Source organism: Dermacentor andersoni, chromosome 4, assembly GCF_023375885.2.
Source record: "Dermacentor andersoni chromosome 4, qqDerAnde1_hic_scaffold, whole genome shotgun sequence".
Classification (NCBI taxonomy): Eukaryota; Metazoa; Arthropoda; class Arachnida; order Ixodida; family Ixodidae; genus Dermacentor; species Dermacentor andersoni.
Genome location: NC_092817.1, coordinates 32,296,012 through 32,318,360, shown reverse-complemented (window position 1 = coordinate 32,318,360; position 22,349 = coordinate 32,296,012). Strand labels below are relative to the sequence as shown.

The 22,349-nt window shown below is 46.6% G+C and overlaps 1 protein-coding gene across 1 annotated transcript in view; it reads left to right on the top strand.

Moving 5' to 3' along the window:
- LOC126536868 (C2 domain-containing protein 5) overlaps positions 1-22,349 on the top strand; it is a 68,726-nt gene that overhangs the window by 15,539 nt on the left and 30,838 nt on the right. The window contains exons 12-18 of the mRNA XM_050183893.3: positions 258-343; positions 2,788-2,896; positions 12,300-12,414; positions 19,183-19,359; positions 20,612-20,716; positions 21,216-21,305; positions 22,152-22,209. Of these exons, the coding sequence (XP_050039850.1) occupies positions 258-343; positions 2,788-2,896; positions 12,300-12,414; positions 19,183-19,359; positions 20,612-20,716; positions 21,216-21,305; positions 22,152-22,209 (740 nt within the window). The remainder of the gene's footprint in view (positions 1-257; positions 344-2,787; positions 2,897-12,299; positions 12,415-19,182; positions 19,360-20,611; positions 20,717-21,215; positions 21,306-22,151; positions 22,210-22,349) is intronic.

Sequence of the window (22,349 nt, the reverse complement as noted above, 5' to 3'; positions counted from 1 at the left end):
CAGGGTGGCAGAATGCAAAAATATTTCTACTTATAGTACTTGAATTCAGAGTAAATTACCTCAGGTGGTCGAAATTAATCCAGAGCCTTCCACCACAGCATCCTTCTCCTAGCCCAGTGGACAAGTATCACTGAAATTTTAAGTTATCAGTGCTTAGTGTAGATTGGAACCATCCCGGTTTCATGAAGTTGGGGCTGACTGCCTGCTGTATTTTACAGATGCTACAGTTTCTGCACTGTTTTAATGTACCCCAACAGGTGCAAGCTCTGGTAGTAGCACCGGTGGTGGACCAAGGCAGTTCATCAACAGGCCAGCACTGGCTCGGGAAAGTCTGGAAATGCTGGTGAGTCATCCTTAACTTAAACAAACACAACATAGTGTATCCTATCACACACAGAAATACGTTTAGAAAAGGGCTGCTCATGAGGACACAAGCAGGTGGGCATGAGGAGCATTGAGCATAATGGCTTTATCATTTTGGTGAGTATGCTTGTGCCATGCTGCCAGCAGTAAACTCCAACACACACTGTTTGGTCTAGCCAATAAGTTTTAACAATCTGACCGTCCCAAAAAGGTTTATCGTATCCCCACTAAACAACAGCTGATTCTGTGTGCTGAAAGGCAGCTCTTGCATCTAAGCATATTGAGAAACAGAGAGTAGCAAAAGGCACGTACTGAGAATTTCAAATTTTTCAGTGAGTGAGGCTTCGGGCTTCCAGCCTCAAATACAGTCGAACCCGACTATATCGAACCCGTTTACATCAAACTATTCTGTATATCAAGCAATTTCTGAACACACTACAGTTACAATGAGTATATATAGCAAAAAATTACGCTTACATCAAACAAAAATAGAAACGACTCCCAATATATCGAACGTCAAGCGGCGGAAAAGTGCTCCCAGAAGTTGGCTCTCCCTCGCGGTGGCGGGGAAACCCAGCAGCGTGGCTCCATCCAATTGCTCTCCCTACCGTGACTCTGCTGTGTCGGGTGAGCCGTTGACACCTCCCCTGCCAAAAATGATCCTGGCCCGCCCGCAGCGCTTGCTCAGACAGCCAATCAGAGGCTCTCGTGCCTTCGTTGTGCAAGATGGCGCAAGTGTGAGTCATATGGCTGCTTTTCTGGTTCAGTGTGTTTGTGCCTTGTGGGCCTTTTCCCACAGTGATGCTGTGATGAAGCGGCAGAATTCGCCTTTTGCCGTGAAGCTCGAAATCATAAATCGGGTCGAACACTGTGAGAAGTCGGATGTCTCCGCAGCGTGCAAGATTCCGAGGAGCACTCTCAGCACTAAAGCGGACAAACTCGCGATCGCTCGCGACCTGGTGGCTGTGGCACCCCGATGCGTACACACGGCCGTGTACAAGTGGTTCATCCGAAATTACTTCAGATGTGCCGGCTTCCGTGTGCCTGGTGATGACTGTAAATTCTGATGAGTGCAACGAAGCCATTGCCTGTGTTGTCGAAGTTTGAAGCGAGCTGTCAGAATTTCCGGAAGCCGCTGATGAATCGGCGGTCAACGAGTTTGTGAGTGCAGGTGATGGCGTCGCGACCATGGGAGAGCCTGAAAACGAAGACTGCATTGCTGACATCGTACCTAGCACAAGTGAAATTGGGCATAACGAGGAAAGCAACGGCGGTCCTTTGCCCACATCCTCCGAAGTGATTGGTGTGTGCTCGCACTAGTGCGGTGCTTCTGCGCGAATATGGAAGGTTGCGGCTTCAGCTGCTCTGGCTCCTTAGACAATGTGGAGATGTGTGTGTGTCGCAGGCAGCGAAATTTCCCAAGCAGAGGAAAATACAGGACTATTTCAAGTGAAACTACGCTGGTTTCATCAATAAAGTGATTTTTATAAATGGTATGTGCTTTTATGACATCCAGTTCTTTAGCAGGCTCATGTTGAATTATGCTCTATATCAAACTGATAGGCATTCTTTTGCGAGTTCGATATAGCCAGGTTCGACTGTATATTTCATGGATAAGAACAATCGTATGGTTCAAATGCAAGGTCTCTGTAGTGGCTCAGTGGTGTTGGCATTGCGCTGCTGAGCACGAGGTCATGGTTTTGATACCCGGCCTTGGCATTTCAAAGGGGGCGGAATGCAAAAACTCTCCTGTACCGTGCCTTGGGGGCACATTAAAGAACCGGGGGTGGTCAGCATCAGCCTCGTATGCTCTGCTACAGCAGCCCTCATAACCCACTGTGCAGTTTCGGTACGTTAAACCTCAACGCTTTAACTTAAATGCAGTGTTTCTGAGATTTATTGAGCATTTCAGAATGTGGCCTGGTGTAAATTATTGTTGGCAGGGATGCCGTTACATTGTCACATACTGGCACTGCCAGAAAAGATCCAGACGGAAAGTTTCACACTTGTGATTTTGTCATCAGTAGTGCAATATATATCAAAGGCAGGGCCATGGCATGCTGCTGGGAGTTGCGCTAGATGTTGGTTGGCTAAAACAGAGGCCAAATTGTACATAATTCTGAGCGTCTACTTGACATTCAAAGTACAAAATGTGGAGAAATGAGTTCATGTCCGAAACTATGACGTAAAGTTGGATGTTGCAGATATACTACAAAGCTGTCTGCAATATTGATGCCATTGCTGAGCTTGTAACCGGTGATAGACTATACTTTTGCCAGCAGCAGCTATTCATGTTCTTTAATGTGCACCCCCACCTTGCATTATTGTGATTAAGAACAGTAACTTCTAATCAAGATAATGAGAGGCCTACTGCTGTCGGCATGTTACACAATTTCTTACCCTATGCTTTGCTAATTGATACAGGAGTACCCCTTCATCACCATGAAGCACTTCCCGCAGGGATTCATTCAAAGTATCGGAGGTGTTGTGTCTGCAAGATCTGTGAAGCTTCTCGACCAAATCAACAATCCCGGTAGGTTGCCTTCCACTTTTCCTTGTTTACTGCATCAGCATTGCTTAATTTTCAATTAATATGAATTTTCGGTTCATTTGTATGACGTGTGAGATTTTACTGTTAATACGACCCTCATTAATTCAGAAAATCTGATAATTCGGACTCGTCCTTTGGTCCCGGCAGGCATATGCATTACTTAATGCAACGGAAGTCTCGTTAATTTGGACGTATTTGGCTGCACATCAGTTAATTTGGACAACTCTCAGAGCTCACTGAGCGCCGCAAATGTGGGACACCAAATAGCAACAACGGCGCTAGCATCCACTGAAACGAAGCAGTGGAGTTCGCATCGCCATGGTCATCAGTAGAAATTGTACATGAGTGACAGCAATGCCAGAATGCTTCATGCCCATCTGTGCTTTTAAAGCCTTTAGTGTTGTGTTTACCACTGTGAATAGCACAGCGTTTGCTGTGTGACTTCATGGCTGCGTAGTTGGCATCCATGATCGTGTTGATAGCGGCTGCAGTTGTGGCCATAGCTTCGCTTTGACTGGGTGCGTGCCTCGGCCATGTACCGTCATAGCTGTGTAGTTGCCATCCATGATCACATCACTAGCAACCGTAATTTCATGCGCAATTGCAGCACGTGGTGGTTTCGTTTTGAGTCGGTGCATGCGACGGCCACGCGCCTTCAGAACGACAAGGTCACCATCCATGATTGCATCGATAGCGGCCGCGGTGGCAGCAAACAGTAGTTTCGTTTTTTATCATCATCAGCCTATTTTATGTCCACTGCAGGATGAAGGCCTTTCCCTGCGATCTCCAATTACCCCTGTCCTGTGCCAACCGATTCCAGCTAGCGCCTTTTCCTTAATTTCATCACCCCATCTAGTCTTCTGCTGTCCACTACTGCGCTTCCCTTCTCTTGGCACCCATTCTGTAACCCTAATAATCCACCGGTTATCTAACCTACGCATTACGTGACCTGCCCAGCTCCATTTCTTTCTCTTAATGTCAATTAGAATATCAGCTATTCCTGTTTGCTCTCTGATCTACACCGCTCTCTTCCTGTCTCTTAACGTTGCATCTAACATTCTTCGTTCCATCGCTCTTTGCGTGGTCCTTAACTTGTTTTTGAGCTTCTTTGTCAGTCTCCATATGTCAGCACTGGTAGAATGCATTGATTGCACACCTTTCATTTTAATGATAATGGTAAGTTTCCAGTCAGGATTTGACAATGTCTGCCAAACGTGCTCCAACCCATTTTTATTCTGTAAATTTCCTTCTCATGATCAGGGTCCCCTGTGAGTAATTGACTTAGTTAAACGCAATCCTTCACAGACTCTAGAGGCTGACTGGTGATCCTGAACTCTTGTTCCCTTGCCCGGCCATTGATCATTATCTTTGTCTTCTGAATATTAATCTTCAACCCCGCTCTTATACTCTCTCTGTTAAGGCCCTCAATCATTTGTTGTAACTCGTCCCCAGTGTTGCTCAACAAGACAGTGTCATCTGCAGATCGAAGGTTGCTGAGATATTTGCCGTTGATCCTTACTCCTTCCTAAGCCTTCCCAGTTGGATAGCTTGAATACTTCTTCCAAGTATGCAGTGAATAGCACTGGAGAGATTATGTCTCCTTGTCTGACCCCTTTCTTTATAGGTATCTTCCTACTTTTCCTGTCGAGAATTAAGGTAGCTGTGGAATCTCTGTAGAAACTTTCCAAGATATTTACGTAAGCGCCCTGTACTCCTTGATTACGTAATGCCCCTATGGCTGCTGGTATCTCGACTGAATCAAATGCCTTTTCGTAATTTATGAAAGCCACATAGAGAGGCTGATTGTACTCTGCAGATTTCCTAATTACCTGATTGATGACATGGATGTGATCCATTGTAGAGTATCCCTTCCTGAAACCTGCCTGTTCCCTTGGTTGACTAAAGCCCAGTGTTGCCCTTATTCTATTGGAGATTATCTTGGTAAATACATTATATAATACTGGAAGTAAGCTAATGGACCTATAATTTTTCAATTCTTTAACATCTCCCTTTTTGTGGATTAGTATAATGTTGGCATTCTTCCAGTTCTCTTGGACCCTTGAAGTCAATAGATAGTTCGTATGAAAAACCGCTAGTTCTTCAAGCATTATGTCTCCTCCATCTTTCATTAGTTTGACTGGTAGTCCATCTTCTCCTGCCGCTTTTCCCCATTTCATGTCTTGCAAGGCCCTTCTAACTTCATCGCTAGTTATAGGAGGAGCCTCTGTAACCTGTTCATTACTTTTTTGAATGGAGGTATCATGGTTGCTTTGGGTACTGTACAGGTCAGTATAGAATTCTTCAGCTGCTTTTACTATATCTTCGAGATTGCTGATGATATTATACTCTGCTTATCTTTTAGTGCATACATCTTGGTTTGTCCGATGCCAAGATTTCCTCTCACTGATTTCAGGCTGTGTCCATTCTTTACTGCTTCCTCAGTCTTTGTCACATTATAATTTCGAATATCCCTTAATTTCTCCTTGCTGTTTAATTTTGACAGTTCCGCGAATTCTGTCTGATCTCTTAAGTTGGACACTTTCATTCTTTGTTGTTTCTTTATTAAAGGCCAACTGCAACAAAATTTTCGACCACGTAGAGAGCCTAGTTTTAGATAGTTTAGACATACGGTAGCCTCTGTGCAAAATCTTACGCTTGAAATGCAGCCCAATCCGTCGCAAAGAGCTTGCAAAAATCTATGCTTTTCATACTGAAACTGAAAAAATGACTCCATTATTGCCCGGCAGAAGTGACAAACAGTGAAGAATGTAGAGAACCAGCGCCCATGCTGTCTGCTTTCCTTGCTTGTAATTTGTTCTGATGCATCAGTAGTGAATAGGTCCTGCACGTCTGCTTGTCACAGAGTTAGTATACTTTCCTAGCTGCTTCGTGCGCTGTGACAAGGCTGTCGCGCGCCCGCGATGTTCTTTTAATACGAAATATTCTCAGAGTCCAGTCGGTTTTCTCTATCTGGCTGTCTACGTTCAACAGCAGGGCTTTGATGTGTTATGCCTCCGCTCGAAGAAGAGCATATTGGAGTGGCCACGCTAAAAGTGCAATATAGTCCAGCTTAATGCAGATACGATCCACACATGGCGCAGTTACGCTAAATTGGTGAAAATTGGACGCTCTACAGTCTTGTGTGACTGGTGCAGGAATGGAACATGTCCTATCACACGCCGCAGCAACTGGAACGGGCTGCATCGTGTGGCCAGCACGATGGCTGACCAGCAGCCTGCTATTCGGGTTCACATAAGTGAGCGTGTTGCGTTTGGGCCTTCGACAAATAAATACGCACTCGCTTGCTGTGAACTTGTCCGCTAGCGTTTCGGCAATACCTGATTGCCACGCTGCTGCGGGTCACGTTTAAAGCGCAGGATAAAATTTTAGCGATCTTACTGTCTCTGGCATTACGTATCCATCTTCACCGGCTGCTGCTTGGCACGCTGGAAGCGCCACACTTGTTGACCGATCTAGGGAGCTTACATGCTAGCAAAAGTTCTGTTTGCATGTAGGCTCCCTAGACTGATCAGACAACTACTGCCATCTGTAGTAAAAGATAAGTAGCTGAGACTTGGCACGGCCGGATTAGGGGTGCTCGGTGCTAACCATACACAAACTCACGGCCAGACAGGCCGGACTGGCGGCCGTGATAAATATTCGCCCATTTCGTTGTGGCGGAATTGCATTCCTGCATGGCTTGCTGCCGCATCGCGTTCTCCTTCGGGACCAATGCAGCATACGGTTCCTGCTCGTTTCTGGCACTGTGTCAGAAAGGATTTCCTTCGTCTACTTCGACGGGTCGGATGTAGAGACACGCGAAACATATTGAAGATGATGCACTACCGGAATTGATCGCTCGAGAATATCGCTCTTGAATACAACTTACCTTTGAACGTTACCTTTCGTTTTCCTGCGCCATCACACTATATAGTCAACTCGAGAAAGCATTTGCCAAGCAGATCTTGATGGGTAAGTGACTGTGCTGTTGAAGTGCAGCTTGTGGGAGATATGGGGTTCTCCTCCGTACTCTTGGGATAAAGGAACGACAACACAGTAGTGCAAACAATCACAAGGGCATTTATTGCACCTTTCATAGATCAATGCCTGCTAGCCGAGTTGCTATCCCCAAAACATGCCGATGGGCGCGCGACAAATCTAGATGTCCGACTCACCGCGACCGCATAGCGAGCGAATATGTTTGCCCCATGCTGGATCCCAACGCCTGGTCGTTCGCGTGTACGGTCACGCAAATGGTGGCGCATTCCAAGGCGGCCACTCGAGACAGTCTTGCAGAAGCATGGGTTGGCGCACGCGCGGCACGGCAGGTCCGTCCCGCTCGCAGTCCCGAATCCAAGAGAGAGAGCGCCTTCTCTTCCGGCGCCCAAGTAGCCCCGCCTGTCGGCGGCGTTAGCAGCGCAACACTCGCGCCATCTCTCGCACTGCGCCCCAACCACATCGACCGCCGCAGGCATCACGCAGGCCACGCGGCGAAGCCGCACTACAGGAGGCGTGCTATGCGGGAAAAACATCAGGGGAGGCGCGAGGGTCGCACATCCTCACAAGCTTCGTCTACTGCAGTTTACATGCGTTGAGCGCATTGGCTGGTTCACGTCGCACTTGCCTGGTGCGACACGGTGCATGCTTGCGCTCGGAAAGCTGGGACATGAAAGATGTGTTCAGCCTTCCTCTACTCAGCGTTGTGTACTGCACAGGCATTGCTCGTGCTCGAGCACGTATTTGAGCTCGTGACGGCCATGCAACGCATCGGAATTGTTGCAACAGCTCAAATCATGAGCGCAACAGGGACAATGCAGGCCGAGAGAGACGCCCGTCAACTCGCAAATGATGAGCGAGCAATGCGCCTGTCTGGCTGCCTAGGCGCAACCTGGCGCAACTGAGAAATGAACAGTTGCGTACGGTTCTTCACTATGTGCCATATCCGCATTGCTACTGCTTTGCCGCCAGGTGCATGCGTCGTCTGCATAGGCACTATTTACCTAATAGCTGCTAATAACAAAATTAGGCGATTACCAGCCCTGCAGGTTTGCCATGATTACTTTGAGAGTGTACGCTAGGCATTTATAGTCAATTTAGCCAAAGTGAAATTTCGTTGAAGTTGGCCTTTAAGTCCTTTGTTACATGGGAGAGTTTACCTACTGGTTGCCTTGGTGCCTTAGCTCCCACTTCAGTTGGTGCTTCTGAAGCCAGCTTTGTTATGGTTCCATTCATTACCTCTATGTCATCTTCATCTCTCTGTTCTATGGCTGCATATTTGTTTGCAAGTACCAGCCTGAATTTGTTTTTACCCTTACTGCATCTAGGTTGGCCTGTTTCTTCTTAACCAATCTTACTCTTTCTCTCTTAAAATTAAGGTGAATCCTAGCCCTCACTAACCTATGATCAATGCATTTTACCCTACCTAACACTTCTACATCCTGCATTATGCTGGGATCGTCGAAGTATGAAATCAATTTCATTTCTTGTTTCACCATTAGGGCTTTTCCAGGTCCACTTTCTGTTGCTACGCTTCCTGAAGAAGGTGTTCATTATTCGCAGCTTAATCCTTTCTGCGAATTCTACCAACATCTCTGTTCTAGTGTGCCTAGAATCCACGCCGTTGTTGCCTATTGCTTGTTCACCAGCCTGCTTTTTCCCCACTTTTGCATTGAAGTAGCCCATGACTACAGTATACTGAGTTTGCACTTTTTGCGTCACTAATTCAACATCTTCACAAAACTGTTCTATTTCTTCATCATCGTGACTGGAGGTTGGAGTGTACGTTTGTACTACCTTTATTCTATACCTCTTATTAAGTCTGATTACGACTACAGCTACCCTCTCATTAATGCTGTAGAATTTGTCAATGTTACCCACTATGTCCTTATGGATTAGGAATCCTACCCCATATTGCTTCTTATCCCGGAGACCTCTATAGCAGAGGATTTGGCCATTTGTCAGCACTGTGTAACCCTCACGAGTTCTAACCTCACTAAGGCCAATGATATTCCAAACAATGCCTGATATTTATTTAAGGAGTCCTGCTATGCTAGCGTTACTTGAGAGGGTTTGGGTGTTAAACTGAATGAGTCATTTGGGAGGGAGGGACTGAATACTGCACCAGGGAGGCCAATTCCTCTTCTGGTGAGGGAGTGTCTTGTTGAAGCTTAGTGGGTCTTCCTAATTTGGTTCTACCTGGATTGGTATAGCCCCACTTGCTCTCGGCGTTTTTGCCGGTGTCAGGTGCAACTCCAAGCCTGGAGATTACTTTTTACTCAATGCAAAGCATCGAGGATGAAGAACACCGCTTACATCGCGATGGGCGGTGTACATCGGGATGGGCGGTAACCTGGCGAAAAAATAATCGGGATGTGCGAGCAGTATTGAAATGCATGTCTGAGGTTAAGACGCGCGCCACGGCTGCGCTGTGAAGGAAGTCACGAGGCCTCTGCCACTGCGAGCGCTAATCAGTCACAAGGGGACGAGAATTGCAGCGTCTGCACTGCTTTTGTGCAAAATAGAAACAGGATTTGCTGACTCATTCAGTAAATAAACGCACTTTGACACAATAAGCATTTGTTTGTTTTCTTGATACCCTCGATAATTCGACATTCTGTTAATTCTGACATTTTTTTTCGGCACCGTAAAATCCAAATTAAGAAAGTTTTACTATACTGAAAAAAAAAAGGGGGGGGGGAAACTGCTGCACCATATCAGCAACTGTTGGTATGTTGTTAGCAGCACTGTCGACGCATTCATAAAATTGGTCTGATGAATGTTAGCTTATGGAAAAATTTTTGTGTTTGCTGTTTCATTATAGAATGTTGCCTCTTGAGCATGAGGTCCTAGGTTTGATTCCTAACCGTGGCGGCCACATTTTGATGGGTGTGAAATGCTAAAACTCTTGTGTACTTAAATTTAGGTGCATGTTAAAGCACCCTAGGTAGTCAAAATTAAAATGAATCTGGAGTCTCCCACTAGGATGTGGCTCATAATCAGATCCTGGCTTTGGCATGTAGCACCCTAAATTTTAATATTGCCTCTTGAGGTAGAAATTTTTTGTATTGAATTATCATATATACTTGTGTAAGAGCCGCATCCCTTCTTGGGAGGGTGAAATATTGGGAAAAAAATTCAAAACATCGCCAGAAACCGAAGTTAGTTCCGTTGCTGCTTGATGACGCTAGCTGCTCTTCCATTGACACTAGTCAGGCCAGTGCCATCGTGCCATTATTTCTTTATGTGGGGCATTGTTTCAACTGTGTTGGCATTGTTTCCAGTCAAATCGGTGGCATTTTGCCTCCAGAGAAGGGAGCCCTGTTTGGGTCAGCGCTGGTCAGGGACAATGGGCCGTCATCTGAGGTTGTTTACTGCAGTGTTATGTCATTTGCGCCTCTCTTACCGTCTGGTACAGTTGTGGAAGCAGTACAAACTTTTACCGTCATCGGCCTGATTCGTGTAAGGGAGGCACCCAGCCAAGATTCTAGAAAAAAAAGAAGTGAGGCCCTTTACACCAGTATATACAGATATATGGTATTGATCGCAACCAGATTGTAAGTGGCTTACTCATGAAAGGTACATGCTCAAATTACTTTCCATAGCATGTAGTAGCGTAAGTTGTCATAACCGCATTGTCACATAGTGATGGTGAAGAACGATGCAGTGTCAAAACTGTGAGTTTACAAATTTAACTCTTTATTGGGTGAACTTATGCCCAGCAAAACAAGTAACACTCAATCACAATGATGTCAGTGATTGTTGAAAATCTGATGTGTGGATCAAGTGTGTCGGGCTTTTATACATGATTTGTGGAAGGTTCCAGCTTAATTGCTGGTGCCCGCATGCCTTCCAGAAAGCACTACACAATTCGTGTTGCACATACAATCTGATTACACAATGTATGACGAGAACATACACAGCAAGTAGAAACAAAGATAAGATTCAAGTAAGTTCCAAATTATGCCGGCACGTCTTGCGCTAGCAATATTTAGTGACACTTTGAGTGAGTGCACTTTGCCTTTAGTGTTGCTCGCAGACTGTCAGCCAGGAAGCTCTAATGACACTTGCTGTAGAATGCACTTGCCAGTGAGCGTGTTCGATGAATTCACTTCGACGTGCTGAAGTGTGTAGCCTCAATAGCAGTGCTTCAAGAATATATAAATAAAGGGTCACTGCAGAGTCGCCACCCATTCCGAGACCACTTTTTCATGATTTCAGATGCTATGAGCGTCTTTACAACCTCAGTGAAGCCAAAATAAGCTTGAAACAATCATTTTTGATAGAGTCTGCCATTTTGACTCCTTGGATTTTGGTTATGTTACAGGCTTGCATTGACTCAAAGCAAATAGAAGTGGTAATGAGATTATGATATTTAAATTTTGGATTGCACAGCTTTTTCTTAATAAGCATTCCTTTTTGTAATAAAACAGTAACTATTTATAAAACTTGAAATGCTAAGATTCATATCAAGCTCTACAATTCTAAATTGTCAATAATCCCGAAGGGCGTTTCGTTTTGCCGTCTAATACCACGCCGCTGAAATGGCACTCAGCGAGGGGAAGTGCTTTCACTCGAAGTGTCACTAAATTTGCCCATCTGACTTGGGCATTACTCACCCATGACAACCTTCTTTTTATTGTAGCATGCAGTAACGTAGCTATGGCAACAAGCACTCTGATCTTCAGTTCCTTTTGTTTTGTGTGAAGGTCATTCACTGTTAAAAAAATGAATGAGTAATTAGTAGTTAGTAACTTTTCTTCAACATTAAGGGCACATTCACACCGGCGACTTGAGGAGGTCGCGCGACCATTTGCGACTCGCAATCAAAAAGCGACCGAAGGCGACTGATGCTCACACCGGCAAGCCCGGCTGAGCGCGACCCGCAAGTCGCAATCCCGGAGATTATCGTTCTCAGCGAGAACTCTCGGAATCTACGCGGAATTTGAACGCGACGCCGGAGGAGGCCGGATGTAGACACACGAAAGATCACTTCCGGTGCGCCGCTGATTGGTTTATCAGTTTTGCGACCACGGTCGCGCGACTGAGAAATCGCGCAGAGAGCGACTGGCCCAAAATGGTCGCTTTTCAAGAAAGGCGACCGTTTGCGACCATTTGCGACTGGTCGCTTTGCGACCAACTTGGTCGCGCGACCACTGTCAGTCGCCGGTGTGAATGTGCCCTAAGATAAGTGATTGGTATAGTGCTTATAGTAGATGTCTATTAAATGAAAGGTTAATCTGTAGTCCCTGCCAAATTTAGGCCTGATATGTGCTCTTAGACGCCAGCAAGGTATTTGCCTAAGGGAGGATGGCCTTGTGTATCAGCACACCTAGTTGTAATGCTTTACAGACATTTATTTTCTCTTGCATGTGACACGTTTCGCCAGATGAGCCTGAAACTCGGGATGCATGGTGGACGGAGCTAAGGAAAGAGATTCGTTCCCATACGCGCTCCCTCGGATGCAATGTTGTACTAGGCTACAACGAAACCACAAACATCTGGTAAGAATAGCTTCCTTTCTTGATAGTTACCTCTGTGATAACTGCTTGTTGAAACATTAGATGTTTCTAATGCAGTCCGCACTTTTTGCTGTGGATCTGCATACAACATACTTTGGGATATAAAAGACTATTCTTCTCACTTAGTTTGGTCTGCCTATATTATCAGTGCAACACCAATTTCGCTTTTAACAGACCTGGCTATAACTGACTGCCGGCTACAACAGCCAAATTTTTGGCCAAATTTTGTCTAAATGGTATAAATGGAACATACTTTGCTGTGGTAATGCATGCATGCAGTAGTGTACTGCACACAACTAGTGTGTGCGACAGTGCACTGGACGCAATTTTCGAAAATGCACTTTTTCTTAAGGAGTGATTACACTAGCGGCAAGCTTCCCACAGCGGTGTGCCATGCAGCACCGTGCCGGTGGAGAGTTTTCATATTGCCCATGCAAGCGGAATGCCGCTGCCCACCGCTGTCGGCTCGTGCCAAGGATGCGCCGAGGTTGCCACTAGGCCTAACCTGATTTGAAGAGTGAAGTTGTAGCATACAGCGCTTCAAAAATTAACCACCAACAATCGCAACGTGCACCGTTTTAAGAACGTTTTATTTCTCAGTCTGCCAATTCACGCAATACAGAAGATATACTGTTAATCATGGTGTCCAGACTATGAGGCACGTGATGCGGTCGACCCATCTTGCATGCAGTACTGTGATGGCCACACACAGGCTCAGAGTTGAACTTGCCTTGTACTGCAGCTCTGTTACGTACTACTGTCTAACCGACTTATAACAATATTCAAGTGCCACGAAAATTTCGTTGTTATAACCGATAACTGTTATAACTAGGTTGCATGAAAAAATCAAAATAGGGAGATGGCAGAGCTGATGTGAGAAAACTATAATGGCGGGGAGGCTAGTGCCCCTCCCCACCACCTCTCTCCATCCAGCTGCTGATTGTGCTCACTCGTTTAACTGCTTCCTGGGCGCTCCGATCGCGTGTAGCAAGCCACGGCTGTTGGCGTTAAAGAATGGAACTGCTATAACAACTGCAAAGAGGAGTCACGGGTGACAAGCTATATGCGAGCACCGTCGAGGCATTGCTTTGGTGCCTTTTAAAAATTGCGAGAATGCTGCTGCGGCAGTCTGTCAGCTTGAGAAATCCAGAAGAAACGTCAAGGCGAGATCGCCACAAGCATCTCGCCACGTACTTCTAACTGGCTTGCACGAGAAAACCCTTGCATGATTTACGCGAAGCTTGCCGACATCCTTCTCCAAGGGATCCAGGTGCTCCACGTAGTGCAGCGGAAGGTTTCTCATGAAAACGAAGCCCCGGAGGAACTGAATCATCCGCTGGGCCTCCTGTGAGGACAACGTTGAGGCAGCCTGCCCTACCGCGTCATCGCTGCCGTTGTCGCCATTGCTATCAGATGCAAGCACATTCGCGATGATCGCCTCATCGGTTAGAAGCACTTAGGCTTTCTTTTCACCGGCAACGTTGTGCATTGCCGATGATCAGCGGGCGCATCAGCCATCGTCCGTTTCGGTGGTGAGTCAAACCAACTGTTGGTCAAACGAGGCTGAGAAACCGTGGCCAGGAATGATTTCGACGCAAAGAACAAAGACGAATGCGAGTGATTAGGCTGTTTGCAGAACTGCGCTGAATGAGGAGCCAGCGAGCAACATGTGAGCAATCTGTGAGCAGCTGAGCAGCGCAGTTGGTGCGGTCCATTCGTGCTCGGGAGGGTGAGGCGGCTTAGAGCCATGGGCACAGCCCATTAGTGTTCGGAGAGGTGGAAGGGCGACGGGAGAGGCACACGGAGATGGCTGGAAAATGAGCGCACGGCGGCTGTTGAAGCAGCGGCCCTTCGTGCAATGGCTCGAATTTCTCGTTTTCATTTTTTCTTTTGAAGGATTTCGCATTTCATCACCTTTCAGCTCGGAAACCCAGCAGCCAGACTTCATCGTTGTAACCGATAATGCAGCATCGGGGCATTGTAGTAAGCAGGTTATTTCACCATGCAAAAGTTGATGGTGAAGCAGCTTCTCATTGTTATAACCAATATATTGTTGAAACCGGTATCGTTATAAGTGGGTTCGACTACAGATTGGACAATTCCTGTCACGTATCGTGAAATATAAAAATTAGGACATCGGTGTTGTGTCGGCAGCGGTAGGCAAGTGGGGGCCCACGCCCAGCGAACGCGCGGCGAGCGCCGACGCAGAGAGGGAGACACGGAGCCAACTGCTCCTGATGAAAACCGGACAAGGACTGAGCCGACTCGCGGCTGTTTATTACTAAAAAGGACTTCACATGCCAGATGACACCTCCTGATTGGTCCCAGCTCGTCACATGACAGAAGGGGGGGTGCGCCATCTAGCCAAACTACCACGAAACATAAATGTAGGATAACGCAGAGATCTGGCAGGGGGCAACGCTATACTACATCACCCCCCCTGGAAACAAAGTAAGCATACAGGTAAACGCGCACACAAGACGCGCACTTAAGTCCAAAGGCAATTTCAGTTCGTTCCCCCCCACGTTCACACACGCGCACCAGTTGTACACAAAGCACGCACTTAAGTCCACAACAAATTCAGTTCGTCCCCGTCCAAGTTCAGATACACGCGCACCAGTCTTGGGCACCAAAACACAGGCAGTCACTCAAACAAAGTCCGACAAGGAACACGGCACAAGACTCACTGCACCGCATCAGGGAACACTTTTTATACCTGTGTGAACGAAACATGTGAACTGTCTCCTAAATGTCGCAGCGAGGCCCCTAGCTGTGGCATTTTGAAGACGGTAAAATGCTCTACATTCAAGAAACATAATCATCGAGCCACGGAGGCCGTTTTCTGTCACGATGAGGACGCGTGCGTACCTCAGAAGAACTTTGGGGGTTGCGACGCGTATCGGTCGACTTAGAAGACCCAGTCGTCCCACTACTATTTCCCTCCCCCTGGTTAGACAATTGAATGTGGGTGTCGCTCAAAGCTGGAGAGGGTTGCCCAGGAAGCTCCTCTCGACGTCCCAACAAGTCCTGGGAGGCTACCGATCCCCCACGGAATCAGAGACGACTCCTGACTGTGTAGACTCGGAAGTGATACAGTCAGACGAACTACTTAGCTGTTGCTTATAACTATGAGAAGACGATGTCACTACAGATGAGTCATCGGAATGACTATCCAAGTTTGAATATGAGTACAAAAAGTCTCTATCACTTGTACACAATGTACTATCTGCTGAATCCTTTATCACTAGGGTTAACTTAGACACATGCCACGTCTTCCCATCACTGACTAGAAAAATAGATGGTCCTATCTGGGCCTTAACTCTACGAGGTTTACTGTACTTAAAGAATCCTTTGCTGTTAAATCTTATTCTGACGGTGTCTCCCACCTTGATATGAGTTGCCTGAGCACCTCTACGTTTGTCTACGTACTGTTTAGTCTGCCACTGTTTCTGCGAGACTCTTTCTTGAACTTGAGGCACAAGACTGTCCTGTTCCCGTAGATCTACACAGAGCCACATGGTTCCATCCTTCTTGCGCACCACCACGAGTGGAGACACCCGCTCAGAAGCCTCGACGCGCTCGATGACGTCACAGTCCTCGAGACGTCGCAATTCATTTGTGACCTGGTCACGGAGAGCCAGGGGTAGTCGGCGCAACTTTTAAGATACTGGTTTCGCATCTTGCTGCCGATGAATTCGGTGCACTAAGTCGTTGACGAGACCCAACTCGTCACTGAAGAGGTGATCAAAACCCGGAGGCACACCTGTGGGGCTCTGTACTGAAGGAAGTGATGGTAGACGACATGTCAGCGATGTACCGTCGATCTGTATGCCCAAGCGTTGGATGGCGTCTAAACCCAGCAGTGATGTTCCTGTAGTCGTTACGGGGAACGTGACGGAGCATGACCTTTGGAAAAACTGGACAGTGGCTTGAAAAAGGCCTTGAATGTCGATGTGTTGCTTGGAGAAATTTCTCAAGTCCACTGTTGTTAGTGACATCCTGCGCTGTCGACCAAAGTGATTTCTAAAATCTTCAGCCGTCATGAATGACACAGACGCTCCCGTATCCACCAGCAGTCGCATGGAGACGCCGTTAACTACGACCTGAACTTGTAAATCCTTTTTAGTTTCCAAAGTGCTCACCGTCAAGACAGACGCGGACGGCTGTCCTGCGGAAGTAGACAAAGACTGCGTCTCTGCGGAAGAGACGTGCTGAACAGTACGGGTTTTTCGGCACACTGATGCAAAATGGCCCAACGTGTGGCAGGTGTTGCATCGCCGATTTCTTGCTGGACAATTCCTGTAAGACGCGATATGGTTCCTGCTGCCACATCGATCGCATGCACCACGGTTCCCGGAGGAGCCATCTGCGAAATGTCGGCCCTCTTGGCGGCCTCTCGGAAGAAGTCTGCCCTCTTGGCGGCTTCTCGGAAGAAGTTGGCCCTCTTGGCGGCCTCTCGGAAGAAGTCGGTCATCTTGGCGGCTTCTCGGAAGAAGTCGGTCATCTTGGCGGCTTCTCGGAAGAAGTCGGACATCTTGGCGGCCTCTCGGAAGAAGTCGGACATCTTGGCGGCCTCTCTGAAGAAGTCGAACATCTTGGCGGCTTCTCGGAAGAAGTCGGATATCTTGGCGGCTTCTCGGAAGAAGTCGGATATCTTGGTGGCCTCTCGGAAGAAGTCGGACATCTTGGCGGCTTCTCGGAAGAAGTCGGATATCTTGGCGGCTTTTCGGAAGAAGTCGACCATCTTCATGGCCTGCCGGACTAAGTCGGCCATCTTGGCCGCTTCCCGGAAGAAGTCTGTCATCTTGGCCCATCGACGGAACGCCAAGTTGAGATGCCTCGATTCTTCGTACATTTTCGGAGCTGAACGCGCGGTTCGCTCAATGCAAGGCTTCTAAAGAGCGTCCAATTTCTTCTGCCTTGTCCAGGGACAGGGTTTCGCCATGAGCTAACAGCTTTTCGCGAACGCTGACGTTTGCTACGCCATGTATTATTTGGTCTCGGACGCGCTCATTGTAGGTTGTGCCGAAGTTGCACTGTACCGCCTTCTCTTTCAGTGCGGTCATGAATTCCAGGAATCCTTCTCCCTCGAACAGCCTTCGACTGGTGAATTCGTGCCTCTCCGCCAGAACATTTGTTGACGCGGCGAACAGCCGGTCAAGCCGCTGCAAGAGTTTCTGGAACTCTGACGCTGGCGGGACCGCTTCACTTGACGTTGATGCTGCGCCGGTCGACTGCCTTGCTTCCTCGCTTGACGCTGACGCTGTGCCGGTTAACTGCCTTGCTGCTTCCTGCTCCTCGTCTGCAAAGTACTTCCGTTGTCCCTCACGCCCGAGAGCGCTGACGAGCGCGGACGCTCGTCGCGCGTCCGTCTAGTCGCCACCGCCGGCCGCTTCGAGGTGGGCCTGAAAAATTTTTTTCCATCGATACCATGGAATTAACGGTGGCTCGGGCAATTCCAGAAAAACGGGAAGGTTCACCGTAAAAGACGCCATGCCCAGTAGCGTGCAGGAGACAGTGCAGGAGACAAGCCGGAGCTCGCAGCAGGAATGGGGCAAGGAAGAACAAGGGGGGCGAGAAGGCCTAGGCTCGGAAGCCTCGCGACGCCAAGTGCATCAGCGGCGTTTGCCTGCCGTGCAGACACAGGAAGGGTCGCTTCACTTACGAAGCTCGTTGGTTTCCCGGGGCTTTGGTCGGAACCACAGCGGGAATCCCATCCTCGTCGCCATAAGATGTTGTGTCGGCAGCGGCAGGCAAGTGGGGGCCCACGCCCAGCGAACGCGCGGCGAACGCCGACGCAGAGAGGGAGACACGGAGCCAACTGCTCCTGATGAAAACCGGACAAGGACTGAGCCAACTCGCGGCTGTTTATTACTAAAAAGGACTTCACATGCCAGATGACACCTCCTGATTGGTCCCAGCTCGTCACATGACAGAAGAGGGGTGCGCCATCTAGCCAAACTACCACGAAACATAAATGTACGATAACACAGAGATCTGGCAGGGGGCGACGCTATACTACAATCGGTTTATACTACTGGTCACTGCTTTGGGTGAAGAGCAAACTGTAGCCGATGTTTGTGTCATCAGCAGGGGTGATGCATTTAGGCTAGAAATACTGGCACAGCTGCGCTGGCCAGTTTGCCTACCTGCTGTTGTGCCAATCGTTAATTTTGCTGTTATACAGCTGCCTTTTGTCAGCAACCAGCATCTAGAAAACGGTGGACAGGAAGACGCCATGCCGCGTACGTGGTTGTAAGATTATTGTGTAAAACCGTTAATCTACAGTTATTGATTTTAATTTCGATGTCATTATTCTTTTTTCAATCGCTTATGGGTTAAACAGCGGTATATGCACTATTTTTATCATAACAGAAAAAACAAAGCAATGCATGGCAGAAAGATTGTGTCCCTCGGTCATTTTGTTTCATTTTTCTGGTTTCCCAACAATGCATCTTCAATATCTTGCCAAACTTTCAGCTTTGATAGTGAATTTCAGATCAACTAATAATTAGCTTTCTTATTGGCATGTGTGTGGCTTATATTTTAGGTTGATTAACTTTAATCACATTAGCTGGTAGGGTAGCATTTGGTGTTGAAATTTGGTAGTGTAGCATTTGGTGTTACCTGCTTTTGTGTACACTGTGTACATCTTACCTTTTGTGGCAGGTGTATCTAAGCACTTGCAGTCATGTCTCACTCGTCATATCGCCTTAATGCAACATATGGCAATTTTCTTTTTGCATACAGTGATGAGGTGGTGGTTCTGTCCGCGAGTGGGACAGCGGTGCTTTTGAACCCAGTGGTGGATAAGGAGTTGGGTACTGCATCCACGGCAAGGCACACTGTCGTCCCAGCACCTTCAAACACAGACAAGGAGAAGTCTGCACGCTCAACTGACTCCGGCTCAAAACCTGCAGGAGACAGGTGGACGCTTACACTTTCCATCATTTCACACAATTTAAGCAAAGTTGTTTTTCCAAGACCTTATGAGATGGCTGACATGGTGGTTTGAAGTTCAGTAGAACCTCATTCATATGTGTTGGGAAAAAAATTCGAGAAAAAACCTACTAATCGGAAAAACATGCAATCCAAAATAACTGAAAAAATTTGACAAACTCAACTATTGTTAACATCTATGTAACGCGAAGTGTCGCGCGAATTGTTGCAGTACAAGACGCTGACGCGCATCGAGCTGGTGGTGCTCCAGCAGCCTGAGACACATTTTATGCGGTGTTTTAAGAGGGCGATGGGAAACTGAAACGAAATTGAGCTGGTGGGCAACACCAGATGTCGCCGATGCAAAACGTGATGCTCACATCGTGCCACCTGCAGCAGAGAACGGCGCATGTTCGGTTTATCGCTAACTAAAAGTGTGCAGTACACTACCAATGGCACTGCGCACCACATGCTGTAAAACAGCTTGCTGGAGATGCTTATCGTAATAGGTTTGGCAGCGATAGCTGGGAACGCGGCGTGCAGTAACCTGGGCGGTGATTTGCTGGTACTGGAATAAGAAACTGTGCATGTTGTGATTTTCACACAACACGGGCGGCTATATATACTGTTCTCAATTGCGCACGCCTTGCACCTTTTCTTGTCCAAATGGGGTCTAGAGGGCGAAAAACGTACTCTTTGATCACACTTCAGCAACATACTGAACGTCAGTGCCAAAAAATTATATTTACCGGGAACATATGAACCGATCAAAAATGAGCCTAACTCTATTAGGTCATTTTTTATGTTCTCGATTGTGAATGTTGGTACCCGGAAAACATACGTAATGGGAACGTATCAGTGAGGTTCTACTGTATTCAATCTTTCGATAGTTGCAGTAATTAAATTTATTCCATCTCTTAACATTAAAAAGTTATTGGGTTTGTATTGAGTTCTTTATGCTAGGAGCAAGAGCTAGTCACAGTAGTCATGTAAATATCAGGGGTATTGTTCCTTATTCATATCTGTAGGTGTCTTCCCACTTTCTATGTTATCTTAGTCCTCCTACTAAAACTCACTGTACTTCAAGTAATGGAGGAAGAGGAGGAATAAACATTTATTTTCGAAACAGTATTCCGGGCTAAACCTCTGTTCTACTTTAGGTGGGAGGTAATGTGACTGAAAATTTTCTAAACTCTTAATTTACATAGGTTTGTCACTGCCTGTACACATTTTATTTCAGCCTTGATGATGCAACAAGCAAGCTGGACTGCCGGTTGTGCCACATTCCTTACAATGAAGCAAGTGTTCCTTTTCAAGCTCAGCTAGTTAAGTGCGGTGTCTGCAGGTAAGCTTGCTTATCTCAGTGCACTTGAATTGGTATATCCTTTGTATTTGTGTCTGTCTGTAATGCAGAGACAATAATAATGCAGCTTTTATTGCGGGTGGCTATATTGTGCATGGGTTCTCAAGCCCACAATTTTGCTTTCTGATTGTTGATTTTTTTTGTTGGGGACGTGACAGAAAATTTACCTGTTCTTAAACAAATTAGAATTGGCTGCATTACAACATGTGAAAGCCTCTTGAATGCTTGAATAACCATTCTATCAAGTGGGCATTTGTTTTAGTAGAATGCTAGCTATAGTTAGCCAGTCTGCTGTTCACACTGATTTCTTCACCATGGAAATGTGGCTGCTACTGCAGATGTGATTGTTGAGTTTATATGACGGTCTGGACATACAGTTATTGTGCAGCTGTTGGTTTTTCTTATTAGCCTAGTGTATTGTGACGGAGTACTAGGCGCATCTTTCATTGCTGTTCAAGCCTTCATTGTTGTTTCCATCCAGACGTGCCAAGGTGCCCGACGTTCTCTTCATGACGATTGAGCCACCAGCTGGAATACCGATTGTAGGCAAGAGCTGCCTAATCCAGGCGAGGTAAGTTTTTTTTATTCTTGCTTAAATAAACATATTAAAGAAACGTGGTGAGCTTTGTCGTAAATTCCGAACTTTGTCGTCCCTGGGAATTTCCAGGCCTGTGAAAACACCCTGTGCTATATTCGAAACTGTGCTGCATGACAAGCTCAGCTTAGGGCATCTAAGTCAAGAAAGCCAAAGCTGTCGATAGAAAATGTGGGTGCCTTATTGTTGCACAAGACTTAAACTTGATTATCTTCAAGTCCCAGTTGAATTAAGTGGGTTTAGAATCAATCAAGAACACAGAGGGTGAATGAAGTTCTTAATATTTGTATAAGGTATTCACTGTATTAGTAAATTGTTCTACGTAGGTATAATTGTCATACTCTCTGCCAATAACTCAATTCTTGTTCCTCTTATCCGCATTTGGTACAACTATGACTGCTCATTTGGCGCATAAAAGATGTATTTAGGGGGCAGGATGTTATGTAAGAGTTGCGACTGGTCTGTTATACTGTACCATTTTTAGTTTGTATAGCCCTCACTAAACTGTTAAGCAAAAAGTTTTAGCGCAAGTCGTATAAAAATTTTACATTTCAGTGTGGCCACATGTCTGTGTGCTGCCTGTACTGAAAGCAGCAACAGCCATATGTGGTTATTTGCATGCTTATCTACCTTTCATTTTGGTTGGGGATGAGATTGAGTTACATTATGGGGTGGGTTAGATGGCAGAGAGATGTAATGCATGTTTGTTGTCACTTTCTTTGTGCTATGTGATAGTATTCTGATTCATAGCATTCCCGTCAAGCTTTTTGAGGTTTGCTTTGAAACCTAACCTTCAGTTTGTCTCTGTGACATTGTTTATAGGGTATGCAAGAACAAGAAGGACCTTAAAGGGGAGCAGAATGCCCGAGAGATTAGTGATGTGAGTGGCTCAGTCTTGAAGTCTCCAGTGGCAAACATTTGCACAAAGCTTCTGGTGCTATTGCTATGCATTGTTTTCTTTGTTTCACAGCCAGCTCTGTACTTTATATTGCATCAAATCTTATGCAGGACAAATTTTTA